This window comes from Puma concolor, chromosome A2 (genome assembly GCF_028749965.1).
Source record: "Puma concolor isolate L17-30 chromosome A2, mPumCon1.1.hap2, whole genome shotgun sequence".
Classification (NCBI taxonomy): Eukaryota; Metazoa; Chordata; class Mammalia; order Carnivora; family Felidae; genus Puma; species Puma concolor.
Genome location: NC_141668.1, coordinates 167,194,190 through 167,211,979, shown reverse-complemented (window position 1 = coordinate 167,211,979; position 17,790 = coordinate 167,194,190). Strand labels below are relative to the sequence as shown.

The following is a 17,790-nucleotide window of genomic DNA, read 5'->3' as shown; positions in this document are numbered from 1 at the left end:
CATACCATGCCTATTTTCAGATCACAACACTATGAAACTTGGTATCAACCACAAGAAAAAATTTGGAAATCCCCTTAATACATGCATATTAAAGAACATCCTACTAAAGCATGAATGGGTCAACCATGAAATTAAAGAAGAAATCAAAACATGTATGGAAGCAAATGAAAATGAACACACAGCAGTCCAAAGCCTTTGGGATTCAGCAAAGGCAGTTCTAAAAGGACAATACATTGCAATTCAGGCCTGTCTCAAGAAGCAAGAAAGGTCCCCAATATATAACCTAACCTCACATCTAAAGGAACTAGAAGGGCAGCAGCAAAGAAAGCCCAAGGTCAGGGGCGCCTGGGTGGCGCAGTCGGTTGAGCGTCCGACTTCAGCCAGGTCACGATCTCGCGGTCCGGGAGTTCGAGCCCCGTGTCAGGCTCTGGGCTGATGGCTCAGAGACTGGAGCCTGTTTCCGATTCTGTGTCTCCCTCTCTCTCTGCCCCTCCCCCGTTCATGCTCTGTCTCTCTCTGTCCCAAAAATAAATAAACGTTGAAAAAAAAATTAAAAAAAAAAAAAAAAGAAAGCCCAAGGTCAGCAGCAGAATAGAAATAATAAAGATTAGAGCAGAAATAAACAATAAAGAATTTTAAAAACCCAGAAGAATCTGAGAGATGGTTTTTGGAAAGAATAAAGAATGTTGATAACCCCTAACCAGACTTCTCAAAAAGAAAATAGAGGACCAAAATAGATAAAATCACAAATGAAAGAGGAGAGATCAAAACAAACACCACAGAAATACATACAATTTTTTGAGACTATGATGAAAAATTATGTGCAAACAAACTGGACACCCTGGAAGAATTGGACAAATTCCCAGACACCCACACACTACCAAAATTCAAAAGGGAAGAAATAGAAAATTTGAACGGACCCATAACCAATGAAGAAATTGAATCCGTTATCAAAAATCTCTCAACAAGTAAGAGTCCTGGGCCAGATGCCTTCCCAGGGGAATTCTACCAGACATTTAAAGTAGCATTCATACCTATTCTTCTCAGGATGTTCCAAAAAATATAAACAGAAGGAAAGTTTCCAGACTCGTTCTATGAAGCCAAAATTACCTTGATTACAAAACCAGACAAAGACCCCACTAAAAAAGAGAATTACAGGCAACCATCCTTGATGAACATGGATGCAAAAATTCTCAACCAGATACTAACAAATCGAATTCAATAGTATATTAATAGAATTCTTCACCATGATCAAGTGGAATTCATTCCTGGGCTGCAGGGCTGGCTCAATATTTGCAAATCAATCAATGTGATATATCACATTAATAGAAGAAAGGATAAGAACCATAGGATCCTGTCAATAGGTGCAGAAAAAAACATTTGACAAAATACAACATCCTTTCTTAATAAAAACCCTCAAGAAAGTCGGGATATTAGGAATATACCTTAACATCATAAAAGCCATAAATGAAAAGCCCACAGCTAATGTCATTCTCAATGGGGAAAAACAGAACTTTCCCTCTGAGATCGGGAACATGACAGGGCTGTCCACTCTCACACTGTTATTTAACATAGTGTTGGAAGTCCGAGCCTCAGCAATCAGGCAACAAAACGAAATAAAAGGCATCCAAATTGACAAGAAGAAGTCAAACTTTCACTCTTCACAAATGACAAGAAACTCTACCGAAGAGTCCACCTAAAACTGCTGGAACTGATACATGAATTCAGGAAAGTCACAGGATACAAAATCAACGTATAGAAATCGGTTGCATTTCTATACACAAATAATGAAGTAACAGAAAGAAGAATCAAGGAATATATTCCATTTACAATTGCACCTAGAATTATAAAATACATAGAAACAAACCTAACCAAAGATGTAAAAGATCTGCACACTGAAAACCATAGAAATCTTATGAAAGAACTAGAAAAAGACACAAAGAAATGGAAAAACATTCCATGCTCATGGATTGGAGGAGTAAGTATTGTTAAAACGTTGATACTACCCAAAGTAATCTACACATTCACTGCAATCCCAATGAAAATAGCACCAGCATTCTTCACAGAGCTAGAACAAACAATCCTAAAATTTAAAAAAAAATTTTTCTTTTAACGTTTATTTATGAGACAGAGAGAGACAGAGCATGAACAAGGGAGGGGCAGAGAGAGAGGGAGACACAGAATCTGAAACAGGCTCCAGGCTCTAAGCTGTCAGCACAGAGCCCGATGCGGGGCTCGAACTCACGGACTGTGAGATCATGACCTGAGCCGAAGTTGGACGCTTAACCGACCAAGCCACCCAGGCGCCCCTAAAATTTTTATGAAACCACAAAAGAACCCAAATACTAAAGCAATGTTGAAAAAGAGAACCAAAGCTGGAGGCATCACCATCCTGGATTTTAGCCTATATTACAAAGTTGTAATCATCAAGACAGTATGGTATTGGCACAAAAACACATAGACCAATGGAACAGAATAGAGAGCCCAGAAATGCACCCACAAGTATATAGCCAACTAATATTTGACAACAGGAAAGAGTATCCAATGGAAAAAAGACAGTCTCTTTAGCAAATGGTGCTGGGAGAACTGGACAGCAACATGCAGAAGAATGAACCTGGACCACTTTCTTACACCATACACAAAAATAAATTGAAAATGGATGAAAGACCTAAGTGTGAGACAGGAAACCATCAAGATCCTACAGGAGAAAACAGGCAACAACCTCTTTGTCTTCACCTGCAGGAACTTCTTACTTAACATGTCTCCAAAGGCAAGGGAAATAAAGGAAAAATGAACTGTTTGGGACCTCATCAGGATAAAAAGCTCCTGCATAGCATAGGAAACAATCGACAAAACTAAAAGGCAACTGATGGACTGGGAGAAGATATTTGCAAATGACATAACGGATAAAGGGTTAGTTAGTATACAAAATCTATAAACAACTTACCAAACTCAACACCCAGAAAACAAATAATCCAGTGAAGAAATGGGCAGAAAACATGCATAGACACTTTTCCAAAGAAGACATCCAGATGGTAAACAGACACATGACAAGATGCTCGACATCACTCATCATCAGGGAAATACAAACCAAAAACACATTGAGATACCCCCTCACACTGGTCAGAGTGGCTAAAAGTAACAACTCAGGAAACAACAGATGTTGGTGAGGATGTGGAGAAAGGGGAACCCTCTTGCACTGTTGGTGGGAATACAAACTGGTGTAGCCACTCTGGAAAACAGTGTGGAGGTCCCTCAAAAAATCAAAATTAGATTTTGTGTGTTTTTTGGGGGGTGATGGTGGAGGGCGTGCTAGCCTTCCAGCTAAAAGAATTCAGAAATATGTGTCCCCTTTGGCGATGTCTGCCTTTAATAGGTGACTGCACATTTCTAAGCAAAAAATAAATAAATTAATTAAATTAAATTAAATTAAATTAAATAAATAAAATAAAAATAAAAATAAAAATATGAGTGTACATGAAAAGTATGTGTTACCATATAAGGATCCATACCTGCTGTCATACAGGCTACATAAAAATTGATTTGGGGGAAATTTTCCCTTGGCTTTAATTTTGCCCTGATCTGATAGCAGAAAGAGGTTTAGAAATGGACTATCCAGGACTAAGGAGGAACTTTACAGTGGAGAGACCCAGCAGACAGCGCCTTAATCACGTGATCAAGACTCACAGCACCAACAATGGGACAAATCGATGTCTTTGGGCTCCCGACATGATGCACTGAGAATCCATAGTGTCTCTCCTGTGACAGTGCTGCCCCCAAATGCAAAACCTGGATGTCATTACGAGGAAGCATGGAGCCAACCCAAACCGTGGGACAGCCCCCCAAATAGCCGGACGTGAAAGTCACTCAAGACGGCTGTGCTGCCAGGGGTTGAGCAGATCCAAGGACACTAAGGAGACCCCACCAGTAAACACGACGTCTGTTCCTGCACAGATCCTTTTCCTATAAAGGATCCAAGCCAAACCAGACCAGACCAAACTAAAGGGAAACCACTGGCCAGCCTGAACGGGGCTGGAGGTTTTGGTGGTGGTAACAAGTCAACATTAACGTCCTAATATTGATGCCTGTGCTGTGGTTTTGTGGGAGAATATCTTTGCTTCTAGAAATTCCACACGGAGCTAATTAGGGGCTTCAATGGTGCGGCCTCAAATGATTCAGAGGGATAAAAGGTTTTTATGCCCATTTCTCCTTTTTCTGCTTGAGTCTAAAGATTTAAAAAAAAATGATTATGTTTGCTTGGGTCGGGCAGACTGCCGCTTATGGCATTTCCCCATCTTCCTTAGTTTTTAAGCAAAGGGGTTCTGTTTTGTGACTTTTCATCCTGTGATTGATAAGATAACTTCCCTCGGTTTCAAGAGCCACTCACACTGGCCTTTGTTCTCAGAACCCAATTTGGACAACACAATTTCTGGTCCCCCATGAAAACGATGGGATGTGCAAAAGAAGTGTTCAAATGGCCAGTGAGAAGGGTCAGTGCAGCAACCACCACTCTGCACACAGTGGTTAAAAAGAGCAATGAAGTGACAGAAAGAGAAATCAGGGAATCAATCCCATTTACAGTTGCACAAAAAACCATAAAATACCTAGGAATAAATCTAACCAAAGAGGTGAAAAATCTATACACTGAAAACTATAGAAAACTTATGAAAGAAATTGAAGAAGACACAAAAAAAATGGAAAAAAGATTCCATGCTCCTGGATAGAAAGAATAAATATTGTTAAAATGTCAATACTACCCAAAGCAATCTTCATATTGAATGCAGTCCCTATCAAAATAACACCAGCATTTTTCACAGAGCTAGAACAAATAATCCTAAAATTTGTATGGAACCAGAAAAGACCCCGAATAGCCCAAGCGATCTTGAAAAAGAAAACCAAAGCAGGAGGCATCACAATCCCAGACTTCAAGCTATACTACAAAGCTGTAATCATTAAGACAGTATGGTACTGGCACAAGAACAGACACTCAGATCAATGGAACAGAATAGAGAACCCAGAAATGGACCCACAAATGTATGGCCAACTAATCTTTGACAAAGCAGGAAAGAATATCCAGTGGAATAAAGACAGTCTCTTCAGCAAGTGGTGCTGGGAAGACTGGACAGCAACAACCAGAAAAATGAACCTCGACCACTTTCTTACACCACACACAAAAATAAACTCAAAATGGGTGAAAGACCTAAATAAGACAGGAAGGCATCAAATCCTAGAGGAGAAAGCAGGCAAAAACCTCTTTGACCTCAGCTGCAGCAACTTCTTACTCAACACGTCTCTAGAGGCAAGGGAAACAAAAGCAAAAATGAACTACTATTATAAAAAGCTTCTGCACAGCGAAGGAAACAATCAGCAAAACTAAAAGGCAACCAACAGAATGGGAGAAGATATTTGCAAATGACATATCAGATAAAGGGTTAGTATCCAAAATCTACAAAGAACTTCTCAAACTCAATATCCAAAAAACAAATAATCCAGTGAAGAAATGGGCAAAAGACATGAATAGACACTTCTCCAAAGAAGACAGATGGCCAACCCACCCATGAAAAGATGCTCAACATCACTCATCATCAGGGAAATACAAATCAAAAACCACAATGAGATATCATCTTACACCTGTCAGAACGGCTAACATTAACAACTCTGGCAACAACAGATGTTGGCAAGGATGCGGAGAAAGAGGATCTCTTTTGCATTGTTGGTGGGATTGCAAGCTGGTGCAGCCACTCTGGAAAACAGTATGGAGGTTCCTCAAAAAACTAAAAACAGAACTACCCTACAACCCAGCAATTGCATTACTAGGCATTTATCCAAGGGATAGAGGTGTGCTGTTTCGAAGGGACACATGCATCCCAATGTTTATAGCAGCACTATCAACAATAGCCAGAATATGGAAACAGCCCAAATGTCCATTGATGGATGAATGGATAAAGAAAACGTGGTATGCATGTATATACATATATATGTATATATATATGTATATGTATATATATGAGTGTATATATGTATATATATGTATATGTATGTGTATATATATATATATATATATATATATATATATATAAAATGGAGTATTACTCGGCAATCAAAAATATGAAATCTTGCCATTTGCAACTATGTGGAGGGAACTAAAGGGTATTATGCTAAGCGAAGTTAGAGAAAAACAAATATCACTTCACGCACATGAAGACTTTAAGACACAGAACAGATGAACATAAGGGAAGGGAAGAAAAATAATATAAAACCAGGGAGGGGGACAAACCATAGAGACTCTTAAATATGGAGAACAAACTGAGAGTTACTGGAGGGGTTGTGGGAGGGAGGATGGGCTAAATGGGTAAGAGGCATTAAGGAATCTACTCCTGAAATCATTGTTGCACTATATGCTAACTAATTTGGATGTAAATTAAAAAAAAAAATAAAAGAAAAAGAAAGAAAGAAAGAAAGAAAGAAAGAAAGAAAGAAAGAAAGAAAGAAAGAGCAATCTGGACAGGGCGGGCCGAGAGGGAATCTGCCAGGGGGACCCTCACGACAGGGGCCATGCTGCCCGTGGTGCGGGGGGGGCTCTCTGTGGGCTTGGTTTCCACTGCACCCATCCTAGCAGAAAGGCCTTTCTCTGCATAAGACACATCAAAAAGCATTTTTAAAAAGCAGACATCAGGCCTCACTGGGCTCAAAGGCTCTGAGCAAATGGCAGGTAGGATTCCCACCAGTTCTGTCAGGGCCGCCTTGTGGTGGGGACCACTCTGGTTCTGCTTTCAATGGGCTTCTTGGAAGAGAAATTTCTCTTGGCTTAAGATTTATTTGGCCCGAGATGTAAAGTTTCAAGTGTGCACATGTTTTGTCTTATCCAGAACTGAATGAATGAATGAATGAATGAATGAATGAGGGAGGCAGGGAATGAATGAATGAAAACAAATTAACAGATGTTGTTAGGCATTGAGTTAGGCACCTCTTTGGAAAGCAACGTAAATGAGTTTTCTTTGGTAAAGGCAGGCTAAAAACTCATCTCAGACAGAAACAACTTCCCCCCTCAGACAGTCCCTCCTTCCTCCACAGAAGGGTACACATGCCCCTCTCAGACAGGTGGACCCTCTCCCCTTAGATAGGCCCTCCCCTTCAGACAGGCCCTCCTCCCCCCTCAGACACAAGCATCCTTCCACCCAAACAGGCCCCTTCCCCCCTCAGATAGGTTCTCCTCCCTCAAACAGGCCCTCCTCCTTCTCACTGAGCCTCAACACTCTGACCTGGGCCTCCTCCCTCAGACCAGGCCCTCTCCCCTTTAAGGGAGCCTCCCCACTCAGACCATCCCCTCACCCCTCAAGCCTGATCGAGGCTTGATTGAGCCTCCCCATTCTGGCCAGCCTCCCTGCTCAGACCATGCCCTCCTCCCTCGGAGCAAGCCCTCTCCCATCAGACCAGGCCCTCCTCGCTCTGACCGAGCTTCCCCCCTCTGGCTGGCCCACAGGCAGGTGGACTCACTCTGGGTCAGGCCCAGGGGGGCACTGTGGGTACTGCCGATGCGGTTGCAACAGTCCAGGAAGGCCTTCACGCACGAGGCCTCGTGCTGGACGAACCCGGCCCTGCGCTCGCACGAGAACTTCGTGGGGTTCTCCCGCATGCCATGTTCACAGCACTTGCGCAGCTGCTTTGGGTACTGACCCGCTGTGTGGACACGACACCGGTCAGGGCCTCAGCCGGGACCTCAAAGCAGGAGGAGCTCAGGGCGGACCAAGGGTAGGACGTCCCCAGGGCCCGGCCCTGCCCTCCTCCCTCCTGGGCTGGATCCCAGATGGGCAGGGTTTGGAGGAAGGGTGGGGGCCCCCACCTTTGTCCATCCTCTTCTCTGTGAGCATCACCGAGCGGCGGCGCCAGGCATCAGGTTTGGGGCACTCGGGATCTGAGGGGAGGGCACACGCGAACAAGGTGGGTTAAGCGTCAACTGAGGGTCCCCGATGTACTCCTCTCAGTAGCCGTGAAGGAGGGGTGTTGCTGCTCCCATTTGACAGATGAGGAAACTGAGGCTCAGCGGGCAGTGATTCACTAGGTGGGGGCTGGGGCAGGACTTGAACCCAGGGCCCCCACCTGCTCTCAGCATCTGAGGACCTCAGAACAGTGCCCTCCATCTGCTCTCAGCATCGGGGGTGGAGGCCCCACCCCTCCCCGGCCCTCACCTGTCCTATCCGGGGTCTGCAGGTTTTTGTTGGTCTGGAAGGCCAGCCCTGCGTCCGTGAAGACGCCGGCATAGTCCTTCCCGCTACCTGGAGTGCAGCCGATGTCAGCCTTCTCCACCGTGTTCCAGATCTGCGGGAGGGCAGGGGTCACCAGGCTGACATGTCCGACATCCCCTCCGTTCTGGTCCCAGACCCCTCTCAGAGCTGCGTGCACAGCCCCTGCCAACCACCCCCAGCGCGGACTCCTCCATCTACGTTCCCACCCGCGGCCTTCACTTCCGCGCCACGTCTGTGTCCCTCCCAGCCTCTGTCCCGCCCACGCCTAACCCCACTTCCGGTTCCCTTCTGAGCGCCACCTGAGCCTCAGGCCCACACCACCCCTTTGCTTCTGCCACACCCCAGCGGTACGGGGCGCACCTTGCTCTGAGTTAACCTATTCCTGTTCATCACGAACGCGCCCTTGTCCACTGCCACGAGCCCCACTCGGGACCCCCGGTCACCCTCGATCTTGATGGTCAAAAGCTGCCCAGGTGGGTACACCTTCTCTTCCTTCTTGCCACCTTTCACCACCAGCTGTTGGCGGGGATGGGGGACACACAGAGGTAGGAGTGAGGGGTCAGCCCTGCCAGGCTGGGTCTCCATCAGCAGTCAGCCCAGGGCAGTGTCCGTGCTGTGCTGGTCAGGAAGGGGCAACGGTGGAGACAGACAGACTGAAGGTGGAAAGGCCAGCAGGGAGGGAGATACTGAGGCTGAAACAGAGGTGGGGAGAGAAGGAGCTGGAAAAGGAGAAGATGGGTCTCGGTTGGGGAACCCACCCAGAAGGCTGGAGAGAGGCAGAGACGGAGCGAGCACTGGCCAGGCGGGGAGTGCCAAGATGGGTGCAGAGGAAGGCTCCGGAAGCTTACCTTGCCCACACAGGAGTCCTTGACATCCACCCACACGGAATCGGCCACCACCTCCCTCTGGCCATTGTTGTTAATGAAGGTGTAATAAGCCACCAGGCGGAAGGAAGGAATGAAGTCCTCAGTGATGGTCAGGGGCATCGCGTACGTGTCCTGGCCGGGCTCCCGCGTCTGACGCTCCGCCTTCAACAGCTTCCCTTTGTTCATGATCTGGGGGAGACAGGTTGGCGTAAGGAAGAATCAGCAAGGTGGAGGGGTTGGCCCTGGACTGGGGGTGCTGCAGAAGTAAGGAGGAGGGGTCTGGGATCCTAGGAGGGCATGGACCAGGTAGGTGAAGTAGCGGATGTTGTTCTCCTGGGTGGTGGTGGGGTCAATTCGCAGGTGGAAGTTGACGTTGAGATCTTCCCCTGGCTTGAGCTCCACGCGAGGCACAGAGATGTGCAGGTAGTTATTACTCATGGTGCTGTAGGGTTGGGCGTTCATAGTCCTGTTGGTCTGTCGTGACTCTGGGATACCATCCTTCCTAGTGCTTACCTGGGTGAGGAAAGGGGGATGAATTCTGGCCCCCCAAAGATGTCCACATCCTAATCCCTGGGACCTGGGAATACGGTACCTTCCCTGGCCGAGGGAGTTTGCAAATGGGATTAAGGGTCTGAGGATGGGGAGTCTGTTTTGGATTATCCAGGTGGGTCAAATGTAATCACCGGATCTTTATAATATACCTATGCAGATGGCCAGACTGCTAGTGCAGATAAGATCCCCTCTATACAGATGAAAACCCTCTATGTGAATGGCAGGAAGCCCTGATACAATAAAAGGACCCCACTCCTCACGTGGCAGGATGACCGTGGCAGAGGACAGAGTTCCTCCATGCAAATACAGTCCCCTATCTCCCAGAAGTGGGGCTAGAGGAGGGTGAGGACTCACGGTGATGGGCAGGGACCTAAAGGTTTTGTGTGTGTTGATGATCAGCTTGGCCACGCCGTCTTCCTGGGTGAAGGAGGACCCTTTGGAGTACTGGGTCACCACGGGGACGTTGGGTGCTGGGGAGCCGTCGGGGTTCGTCACGAACACCTGCGGGTGCAGTGCAGGGGCAGGTGGAGGGCGTTCAGGTCGACCCAGAGGCGTGGCTGATGCTCAGGGGAAGGGTGGGGGAGGCAGCCCCACCCCGGGTCTCACCATGAGGTCAAAGGGCATGCCTGGTTTGAAGAACTTGGAAGTCTTGGTGAAGTGGATCTGGTAGGGGGAGGTCACGATGGGGATCCTGCTGCGCTCCGCCTCCACCATGTCGCTGCCTGAGGGGGCCAGCCGTGAGGGCAGGCTCCTGGGCCACCCCTCCAGGTTGGACCACACCTTATACTGGGCCTCCCTCAGACTGGGCCTCCTGCATCAGACTGGCTGGAACCTTCATTCTGTTCCTCCCCCATCAGACTGGCTAGAACCTTCATTGTGTTCCTCCCCCATCACTGGGACTCCTCTGTCAGACTGGATCCCACCTTCATGCTGGGCCTCCCTCCTCAGACTGGACATCATCCATCAGACAGGATCCAATCTTCATACTGGCCTTCTGTGATCAGACTTCCTCTGTCAGACTGTTGCCCACCTTCATTCTGGCCTCCCCACTAGGATGGGACCTCCTCTGTCAGACTGGCCCCCAACCTCACTGGGCCTGTTTTCAGACTGGGTCCATTCTGTAAGACTGGATCCCAATTTCATTTTGGGCTGCCCTCCTGAGACTGGGCCTCCTCTATCAGACTGGATCTCACTTTTATTCTGGACCTCCCCCCTCAGACCAGGCCTCCTCTGTCAGACAACTTCCCACCTTCATAGTGGGCCTCCCTCAGACCAGGCCTCCTCTGAGAAACTGGCAGGCACCTTCATTCCTCAGACTATGGCTTACCTGTCACTGGCTGCCACCTTCAGACTTGGCCTCTTTTGTCAGACTGGATCACGCATTCATACTGGGCCTCCCCCCTCAGACTGGGCCTCCTGTGTCAGACTGGATCCCACCTTCATTCTGGCCTCCCCCCGTCAGACTGGGCCTCCTCTATCAGACTGGCTCCCACCTTCATACTGGGCCTCCTATATCAGACTGGATCCCCCCTTCATTCTGGAGCTCCCCCCCTCAGAATGGGCCTCCTCTATCAGACTGGTTCCCATATTCATACTGGGCCTCCCCTCTCAGACTTGGCCTCACCTGACAGACTACATCCCAATTTTATTCTGGGCCTCCCCCCTCAGACTCAGCCACCTCTATCAGACTGCATCCCACCTTCATTCTGGCCTCCCCCCTTCAGACTGGGCCTCCTCTATCAGACTGGATTTCACCTTCATTCTGAGCTCCCCCCTCACTGGGCCTCCTCTGTTGGACAAAATAACACCTTCATTCTGGCCTCCCCTCTCAGACTGGGCTTCTCTATCAGACTGGATCCCACTTTCATACTGGGCCTCCCCACTCAGACTGGCCCTTGTCTATCAGACTGGATCCCACCTTCATAGTGGGCATCCCCACTCAGACTGGGCTTCCTCTATCAGACTGGATCCCACCTTCATACTGGGCCTCTGCCCTCAGACTGGGTCTCCTCTGTCAGACTGGATCCCACCTTCATTCTGGCCTGTACCCTCACTGGGCCTCCTGTATCAGACTGGTTCCCACCTTGATTCTGGCGTCCCCCCATGAGATTGGGCCTCCTCTATCAGAGTGGATCCCACATTCATACTGGGCCTCGCCCCCTCAGACTGGGCCTCCTGTATCAGACTGGATCCCACCTTCATTCTGGGCTCCCCCTCACTGGGGCTCTTCTGTCAAACTGGATCCCACCTTAATACTAGCCTCCCCTATCAGACTGGGCTTCACTATCAGACTGGATCCCACCTTCATACTCGACCTCCCCCCTCAGACTGGGCCTCCTCTATCAGACTGGATCCCACATTCATTTGGGCCTTCCCCCTCAGACTGGGCCTGCCCTGTCAGACTGGATCCGACCTTCATTCTGGCCTCCCCCCCATCAGATTGGGCCTCCGCTCGGACTGGATCCCACCTTCATACTCGACCTCCCCCCTCAGACTGGGCCTCCTCTATCAGACTGGATCCCACATTCATTTGGGCCTTCCCCCTCAGACTGGGCCTGCCCTGTCAGACTGGATCCCACCTTCATTCTGGCCTCCCCCCCATCAGATTGGGCCTCCGCTCGGACTGGATCCCACATTCATACTCGACCTCCCCCCTCAGACTGGGCCTCCTCTATCAGACTGGATCCCACATTCATTTGGGCCTTCCCCCTCAGACTGGGCCTGCCCTGTCAGACTGGATCCCACCTTCATTCTGGCCTCCCCCCCATCAGATTGGGCCTCCGCTCGGACTGGATCCCACATTCATACTCGACCTCCCCCCTCAGACTGGGCCTCCTCTATCAGACTGGATCCCACATTCATTTGGGCCTTCCCCCTCAGACTGGGCCTGCCCTGTCAGACTGGATCCCACCTTCATTCTGGCCTCCCCCTCAGACTGGACCTCCTCTATCAGACTGGATCACACCTTCATACTGAACCTACCCCCTCAGACTGGGCCTCCTCTACAGACTGGATCTCATTTTCATTCTGGACCTCCCCTACTCAGAATGGGCCACCTCTATCAGACTGGATCCCACATTCATTCTGGGGCTCCTTCCGCCCTCAGACTGGGCCTCCCATGTCAGACTGGATCCCACATTCATTCTGGGGCTCCCTCCCCCCTCAGACTGGGCCTCCTCTATCAGACTGGATCCCACATTCATACTGCGCCTCCCCCTCAGACTAGGCCTCCCCCCTCAGACTGGATCCCACCTTCATAGTGGGCCTACCCTCAGATTGGCCCTCCTCTATGAGACTCGGTCCCACTTTCATTCTGGGGCTCCTTCCCCCCTCAGATTGGGCCTTCTCTATCAGATGGATCCCACTTTCATACTGGGCCTCCCCCCCTCAGACTGGGCCTCATCTATCAGACTGGATCCCACCTTCATAGTGGGCCTCCCCCTCGGACTGGGCCTCCTCTATCAGATTGGATCCCACTTTCATTCTGGGGCTCCTTCCCCCCTCAGACTGGGCCTCCCATGTCAGACTGGATCCCACATTCATTCTGGGGCTCCCTCCCCCCTCAGACTGGGCCTCCTCTATCAGACTGGATCCCACTTTCATTCTGGGGCTCCCCCCACCCTCAGAATGGGCCTCCTTTGTCTCACTGGGTATCACTTTCCTCTGGATATCCTCTCTTACACTTGGCCTTTGCCCTCAGACTGGTTCTCCCCTGTCACACTGCATTCCACATCCATTCTGGGCCTCTGCCCTCACACTGGGCCTCCCCCCTCATTTGGGTCCCTTTCCTCAGACCAGGCCTCACCTGAGTGCAGGATAACGGTGACAGACACGTACAACGACTTCCCCACCAGGGCATCTGCTCCGGAGGGTTCCACCCCGCTCAGCAGGACCTTTCGTTCCAGCCTGGCCTCCCCACTGCCATCATCGATCTGGGGGAGGAAGGAAGGCTCAGAGAGGGGGAGGGGCGCAGGTGAGGGAGGGGGAAGTCCAAAGTGGAGGAGGCTCAGAGGGGCAGAGCACCTGAACACGGGTGAGGGACTGGGGCAGCGAAATCCTCTGTTCACCATCCTGGACCCCAAAGATGACGAAGGCTATTCCATCCACATTCTTCCCATACAAGAACCTGAGAGGCAAGAGGGTCTCAGATGCTCCTCTCCTGAAGGGTGAGGCTGCCTGCAAACTTCCACGGACCCCTGGTCCCGCGCCTGGTGCTTACCTGGCCAGTATCTGGTTCTTCACTCAGCGCCCACCTGGTCCCACACCTGGCCACACTGCACCCGGGTTCCCTTACCCGGCCCCTACCTGGCTCCACCCCTAGCTGCCAACCTGGCCCGTCATCTAGCCCTCACCTGGCCCCCCTCCCCTCCCCTCCCGCCTGGCCCCATTCCTAGCCCCTCACCTGGCCGTGATGGTGACCTCCAGGCCCTGTGGGTCATCAATGTAGTAGAATTTCTCTGTAGGCTCCACTTGGACCTCAAAACTGGGCAGCGCTGGGGTCGAGACGGCACCAGTAGGCTGTCAGCACTGGGCCTGGCACCTGGGGCCCCCACCCTGACTCCTTCCTCCTCTTACCGTACTCCTTCACCTCGAACTCAGCAGAGAATACCTGCTGTGGGGCATCTTCATAGTGGGCTTCTATCTTCCACTGCCCTGTACTGTGGGGAAGGCAGGTGAGTGAGCCAGCCAGACGCCCTCCCTTGGCATAGGGAACCCCCTCTAGGAGGGCCTGACATACTTGACCTGCTCCGGGATGTTCCAAGACAGGGACGAGATGCCAAACAGCCTCCCAGAAGACAAGAAGTCCCTCTTGATGGGAACACCGTCGGGGGTCTGACAGGGAGGGTGTGTCTCTTCAGAGACCTGGCTTAGCCCCTAGGCTCTCTTCCTCCTCTCTGTGTCTGGACACTCTCTGTGTGTCATGACTACTGGGGCAGTGGTTATGAACATGGACTTGAGTCAGTCAGCCTGGGTTCAAATGCCCACTCTCCCATTTACGCGCTGTGTCACCTTGGGCAAATTACTTGATGTCTCTGTGCTCAATGTGCCCAGCTAGAAGAAGGAGAGGAACATAGCCCCTCCCTCACTGGCTTGGCACATGATTCATGTAAGCTGGAGCTCACTCTCGTCGGCAGCTGTCTGAATACTGATAGTAATTAGCATTTATCACCTACTTTGTGCGGGACCCTGTGGTAAGCATCCTATGGGCGCTAAGTCACACAGCATTGCCTACCTTCGACTCTTTGACCTACAAGAATACAAAGTCGTGTGGTTCAACCTAACACACAGTATGTCATTCGTTGCAAATAACTAAACACCAGGAGACATCATGAAAAATCTGGCTTTCTGGCTTCTCTTGGAAATTGGGATAACCATGGATACGGGTTCCTGTTGGCACATAGCGACATTTGACTGGAACTGGGCAGAGGCTCTACCGTTAGAGGTGTGTGTTCTCCGTTCCCCACAAATCCCACCGATCCCCACAGTCACCTTGTGGCTGTCAGGACCTGGTCCCTGTTAACTTTGCATGATTGCAAGAAGTACTCATGATGATCCTCTGAGAACCACCTACCTCTTCCCTCTGTCCTTCACTTCCTCCTTCCATTCCCCCTCCCCCCCCACCCCTTTCCTGCCTTAGCCCAGTAAATTGTAATGAAATTACTGTATGCCAAGCACCCATCCTGTCTGGAATTTAGGTTCTGTGGAGGTCTAGGGAACGGGCAATTAGCAAATGAATACATTCAATTTATAGGGTGCCTAAAGGAGATGACAGGAAGGGAGACCAGTGGAGTGTGTGTGTGTGTGTGTGTGTGTGTGTGTGCGTGGGTGTATGAGTTGGGAGAGGGTGTCTGCAATTTTACAGGTCCTCAGGCTTCTCTGTAAAATTGTGCCATCGGTGACATTTGAGCAGAGACTTGAATGACGTGATGGGGCAAGCTATGTGGGTATTTGGAGGAAGAGCGTTTTGTGAGTAGTGGGGGAACAGCCTGTGCAAAGGTCCTAGGGCTGGCTCTTTATGGCAGTTGGAGGGACAGCAATAAGGCCCATGTGGCTGGAGCAGAGTGAGTGAGGGGAAGAGGGGGAGGAGAGGAGGAGAGGAGGACAGGTAGGGGACAGGGCAAGTCTTGCAGGGCCTTGGGGAGTGCTGGGAGGACCTAGGCTTTTACCCCAAGGAGGTGGGAGCTCCTGGAGGGCTCTGGGTAGAGGAGGGTGGGACAGGAGTTGGGTGCTCGAGGCTGCCCCCTGGCAGCAGGAGGCGGATTGGGCTACAGAGAGTTTTTATCTGTCATCTCAATCTTCAGCTGAGAAAACCAAGGCCCAGGAGGGTGAAGTGACCTGTCCAGAGTGACACGGTCCCCAGAGGTTTGTCTGGAGCCGGAATCCACGGGCAGAAGCATCACTGTGCCTGGTATCCCTGGATCTCTGCCCTGTGTCCAGGGCTCTTTCTGTGTTCGTGGCTCTACAGGTCTCTTTGCCTTTAGGCCTCTGCAGTCCTGCCTTTTCCGGAATCTCTTCTCTGTCTCTAAATCTTTGTCTCTCCCCGAGTCTCTGCCCAGGGGGAGTCATTGTCTGGGTACCCCGCTGCTGGTACCTGGATGCTGAAAATAATGATCCGGCCCACGGGCAGTAGGTCGTTGTCCACGGTAAAGATCCGATAGAGGACTGGGAGATGATGTTAGAGAAAGGGGGCGGTGAGTGAGGCCCTGCCCCTCCCCACAGTCCCCCCCAGCCCTCTCTCCAGCCACCGCCCAGCCCCTTACCCGTGGAGCCTGGGGTATAGATGGGCTTGTCCGTCTGGATGAAGAGGTACCCGCTCTGAAAGCTGACCAGCACCACCTTCTCCACCACAGTGCCCCCGAAGTCCGCCTGGACAGTCACGAATTTTTTCCCCTTCCCTGATGTTAATTCCCGGTTGGCTGGGATCTAGGCATAGCCAGAGAATCATTGAGATGCTGCCTCCCGGCCCCTTGCCCGCATTCAGCTCCAGGCTTTCAGAGGGGTCCACACCTGTCTGCCCTTCCTGCCAATAGCACCTGTCCACCACTCCGGATCTCCCTGGTGTGCCCAGGTTGGGAGCAGAGGGGTAGTGGAGGGGGGGAGCAAGGGTCTAAGATGGGTAGGGATCAGAAAGGGGGATGAGTAGGGGGAATCAGACAAGGGGCTCAGAGGACCTCTCTTAGGAGAGGGGCTCAAAGCTAGGGGCTCAGGATAGGAGAAGCTAATTGAAGGAGGAGTCTCAGAGAGGGGAGGGGCTTCCAAGTGGCACCTGGTCATAATGGGGAGGGGCTTCCAAGTAGGATGGGTTCAAAACATGGAGGAGACTCAGAGCGGGGAGGGGCGCCAGCAGGTGCACGCACCTTGATGTTGACTGTGCTTATGTGGTCATTATCCTTGGTCAGATAAGTGTTTCCTCTGGACAAACTTAGCTTCCTGTCTGGAAAGTCGTTGACGCTGACTGTGACAGCAATGTTGCCTCCATAGTCATGGGCCTCCAGCAGCACCTTCTCCTCATTCTCCAGCCGCAGGATGTTGGGGGTGATCATGGAGAACCTGCAGGTCGGGTGGAACACGGGATGGAGCTGCCGTTGTAGGGACCACGGTTCCAACCCTCACCGACATATCACGAAGCCCCCAAATCCTGTGAAGTCAGATCTCGAGGCCTCCAAGTGATTCTGCAGCCACGGAATCACTGAACACACCACAGGCACCCAAACCCGCAGACCCCTGCTTCTAGAAACATCCGCCTCCCATTGTAACCCAAGTGCCATGAACCCCCAGCTCATGAAATCATGAGCTCCCAGGCAGCCCAAGTCCATTCACATCCCAACCCGCTGACCCCTGCCTCCACAGACACCCACGTGCGCCCTGGATTCTACTAGGACCTGAACCCCACCCCCACCTCACAAGTAGCCCGGTTTGGAGAAGGGTCATGACCACTCACATGGGGTCCCCCGGTGCCAGGGGCAGGATGGGAAGCAGCAGCAGCAGCAGCAGGCTGGGGCCCGAGGCAGGCCCCATGGTGCAGGGACGGTGGAGGGACAGAGGGACGGAGGAAGCGGACTGGGAGGGAATGAGCAGAGGCTGCTGGAGGCTGCCTTTTATCTGGCTCCCGCCTCCCCCTGCAA

The 17,790-nt window shown here is 50.9% G+C and overlaps 1 protein-coding gene across 1 annotated transcript in view; it reads right to left on the bottom strand.

Annotated features, from left to right (window-relative positions):
- Window positions 1–17,790, bottom strand: part of LOC147583827 (complement C3-like) — a 45,253-nt gene extending 27,463 nt beyond the window's left edge. The window contains exons 1-17 of the mRNA XM_086699304.1: window positions 17,607–17,790; window positions 17,023–17,215; window positions 16,426–16,588; window positions 16,257–16,327; window positions 14,403–14,497; window positions 14,240–14,322; window positions 14,067–14,157; window positions 13,688–13,790; window positions 13,470–13,596; window positions 10,271–10,386; window positions 10,019–10,165; window positions 9,416–9,625; window positions 9,095–9,301; window positions 8,607–8,762; window positions 8,190–8,319; window positions 7,844–7,915; window positions 7,498–7,680 (exon numbers count right to left, since the gene is read on the bottom strand). Of these exons, the coding sequence (XP_086555430.1) occupies window positions 7,498–7,680; window positions 7,844–7,915; window positions 8,190–8,319; window positions 8,607–8,762; window positions 9,095–9,301; window positions 9,416–9,625; window positions 10,019–10,165; window positions 10,271–10,386; window positions 13,470–13,596; window positions 13,688–13,790; window positions 14,067–14,157; window positions 14,240–14,322; window positions 14,403–14,497; window positions 16,257–16,327; window positions 16,426–16,588; window positions 17,023–17,215; window positions 17,607–17,683 (2,224 nt within the window). The 5' untranslated portion in view covers window positions 17,684–17,790. The remainder of the gene's footprint in view (window positions 1–7,497; window positions 7,681–7,843; window positions 7,916–8,189; window positions 8,320–8,606; window positions 8,763–9,094; window positions 9,302–9,415; window positions 9,626–10,018; window positions 10,166–10,270; window positions 10,387–13,469; window positions 13,597–13,687; window positions 13,791–14,066; window positions 14,158–14,239; window positions 14,323–14,402; window positions 14,498–16,256; window positions 16,328–16,425; window positions 16,589–17,022; window positions 17,216–17,606) is intronic.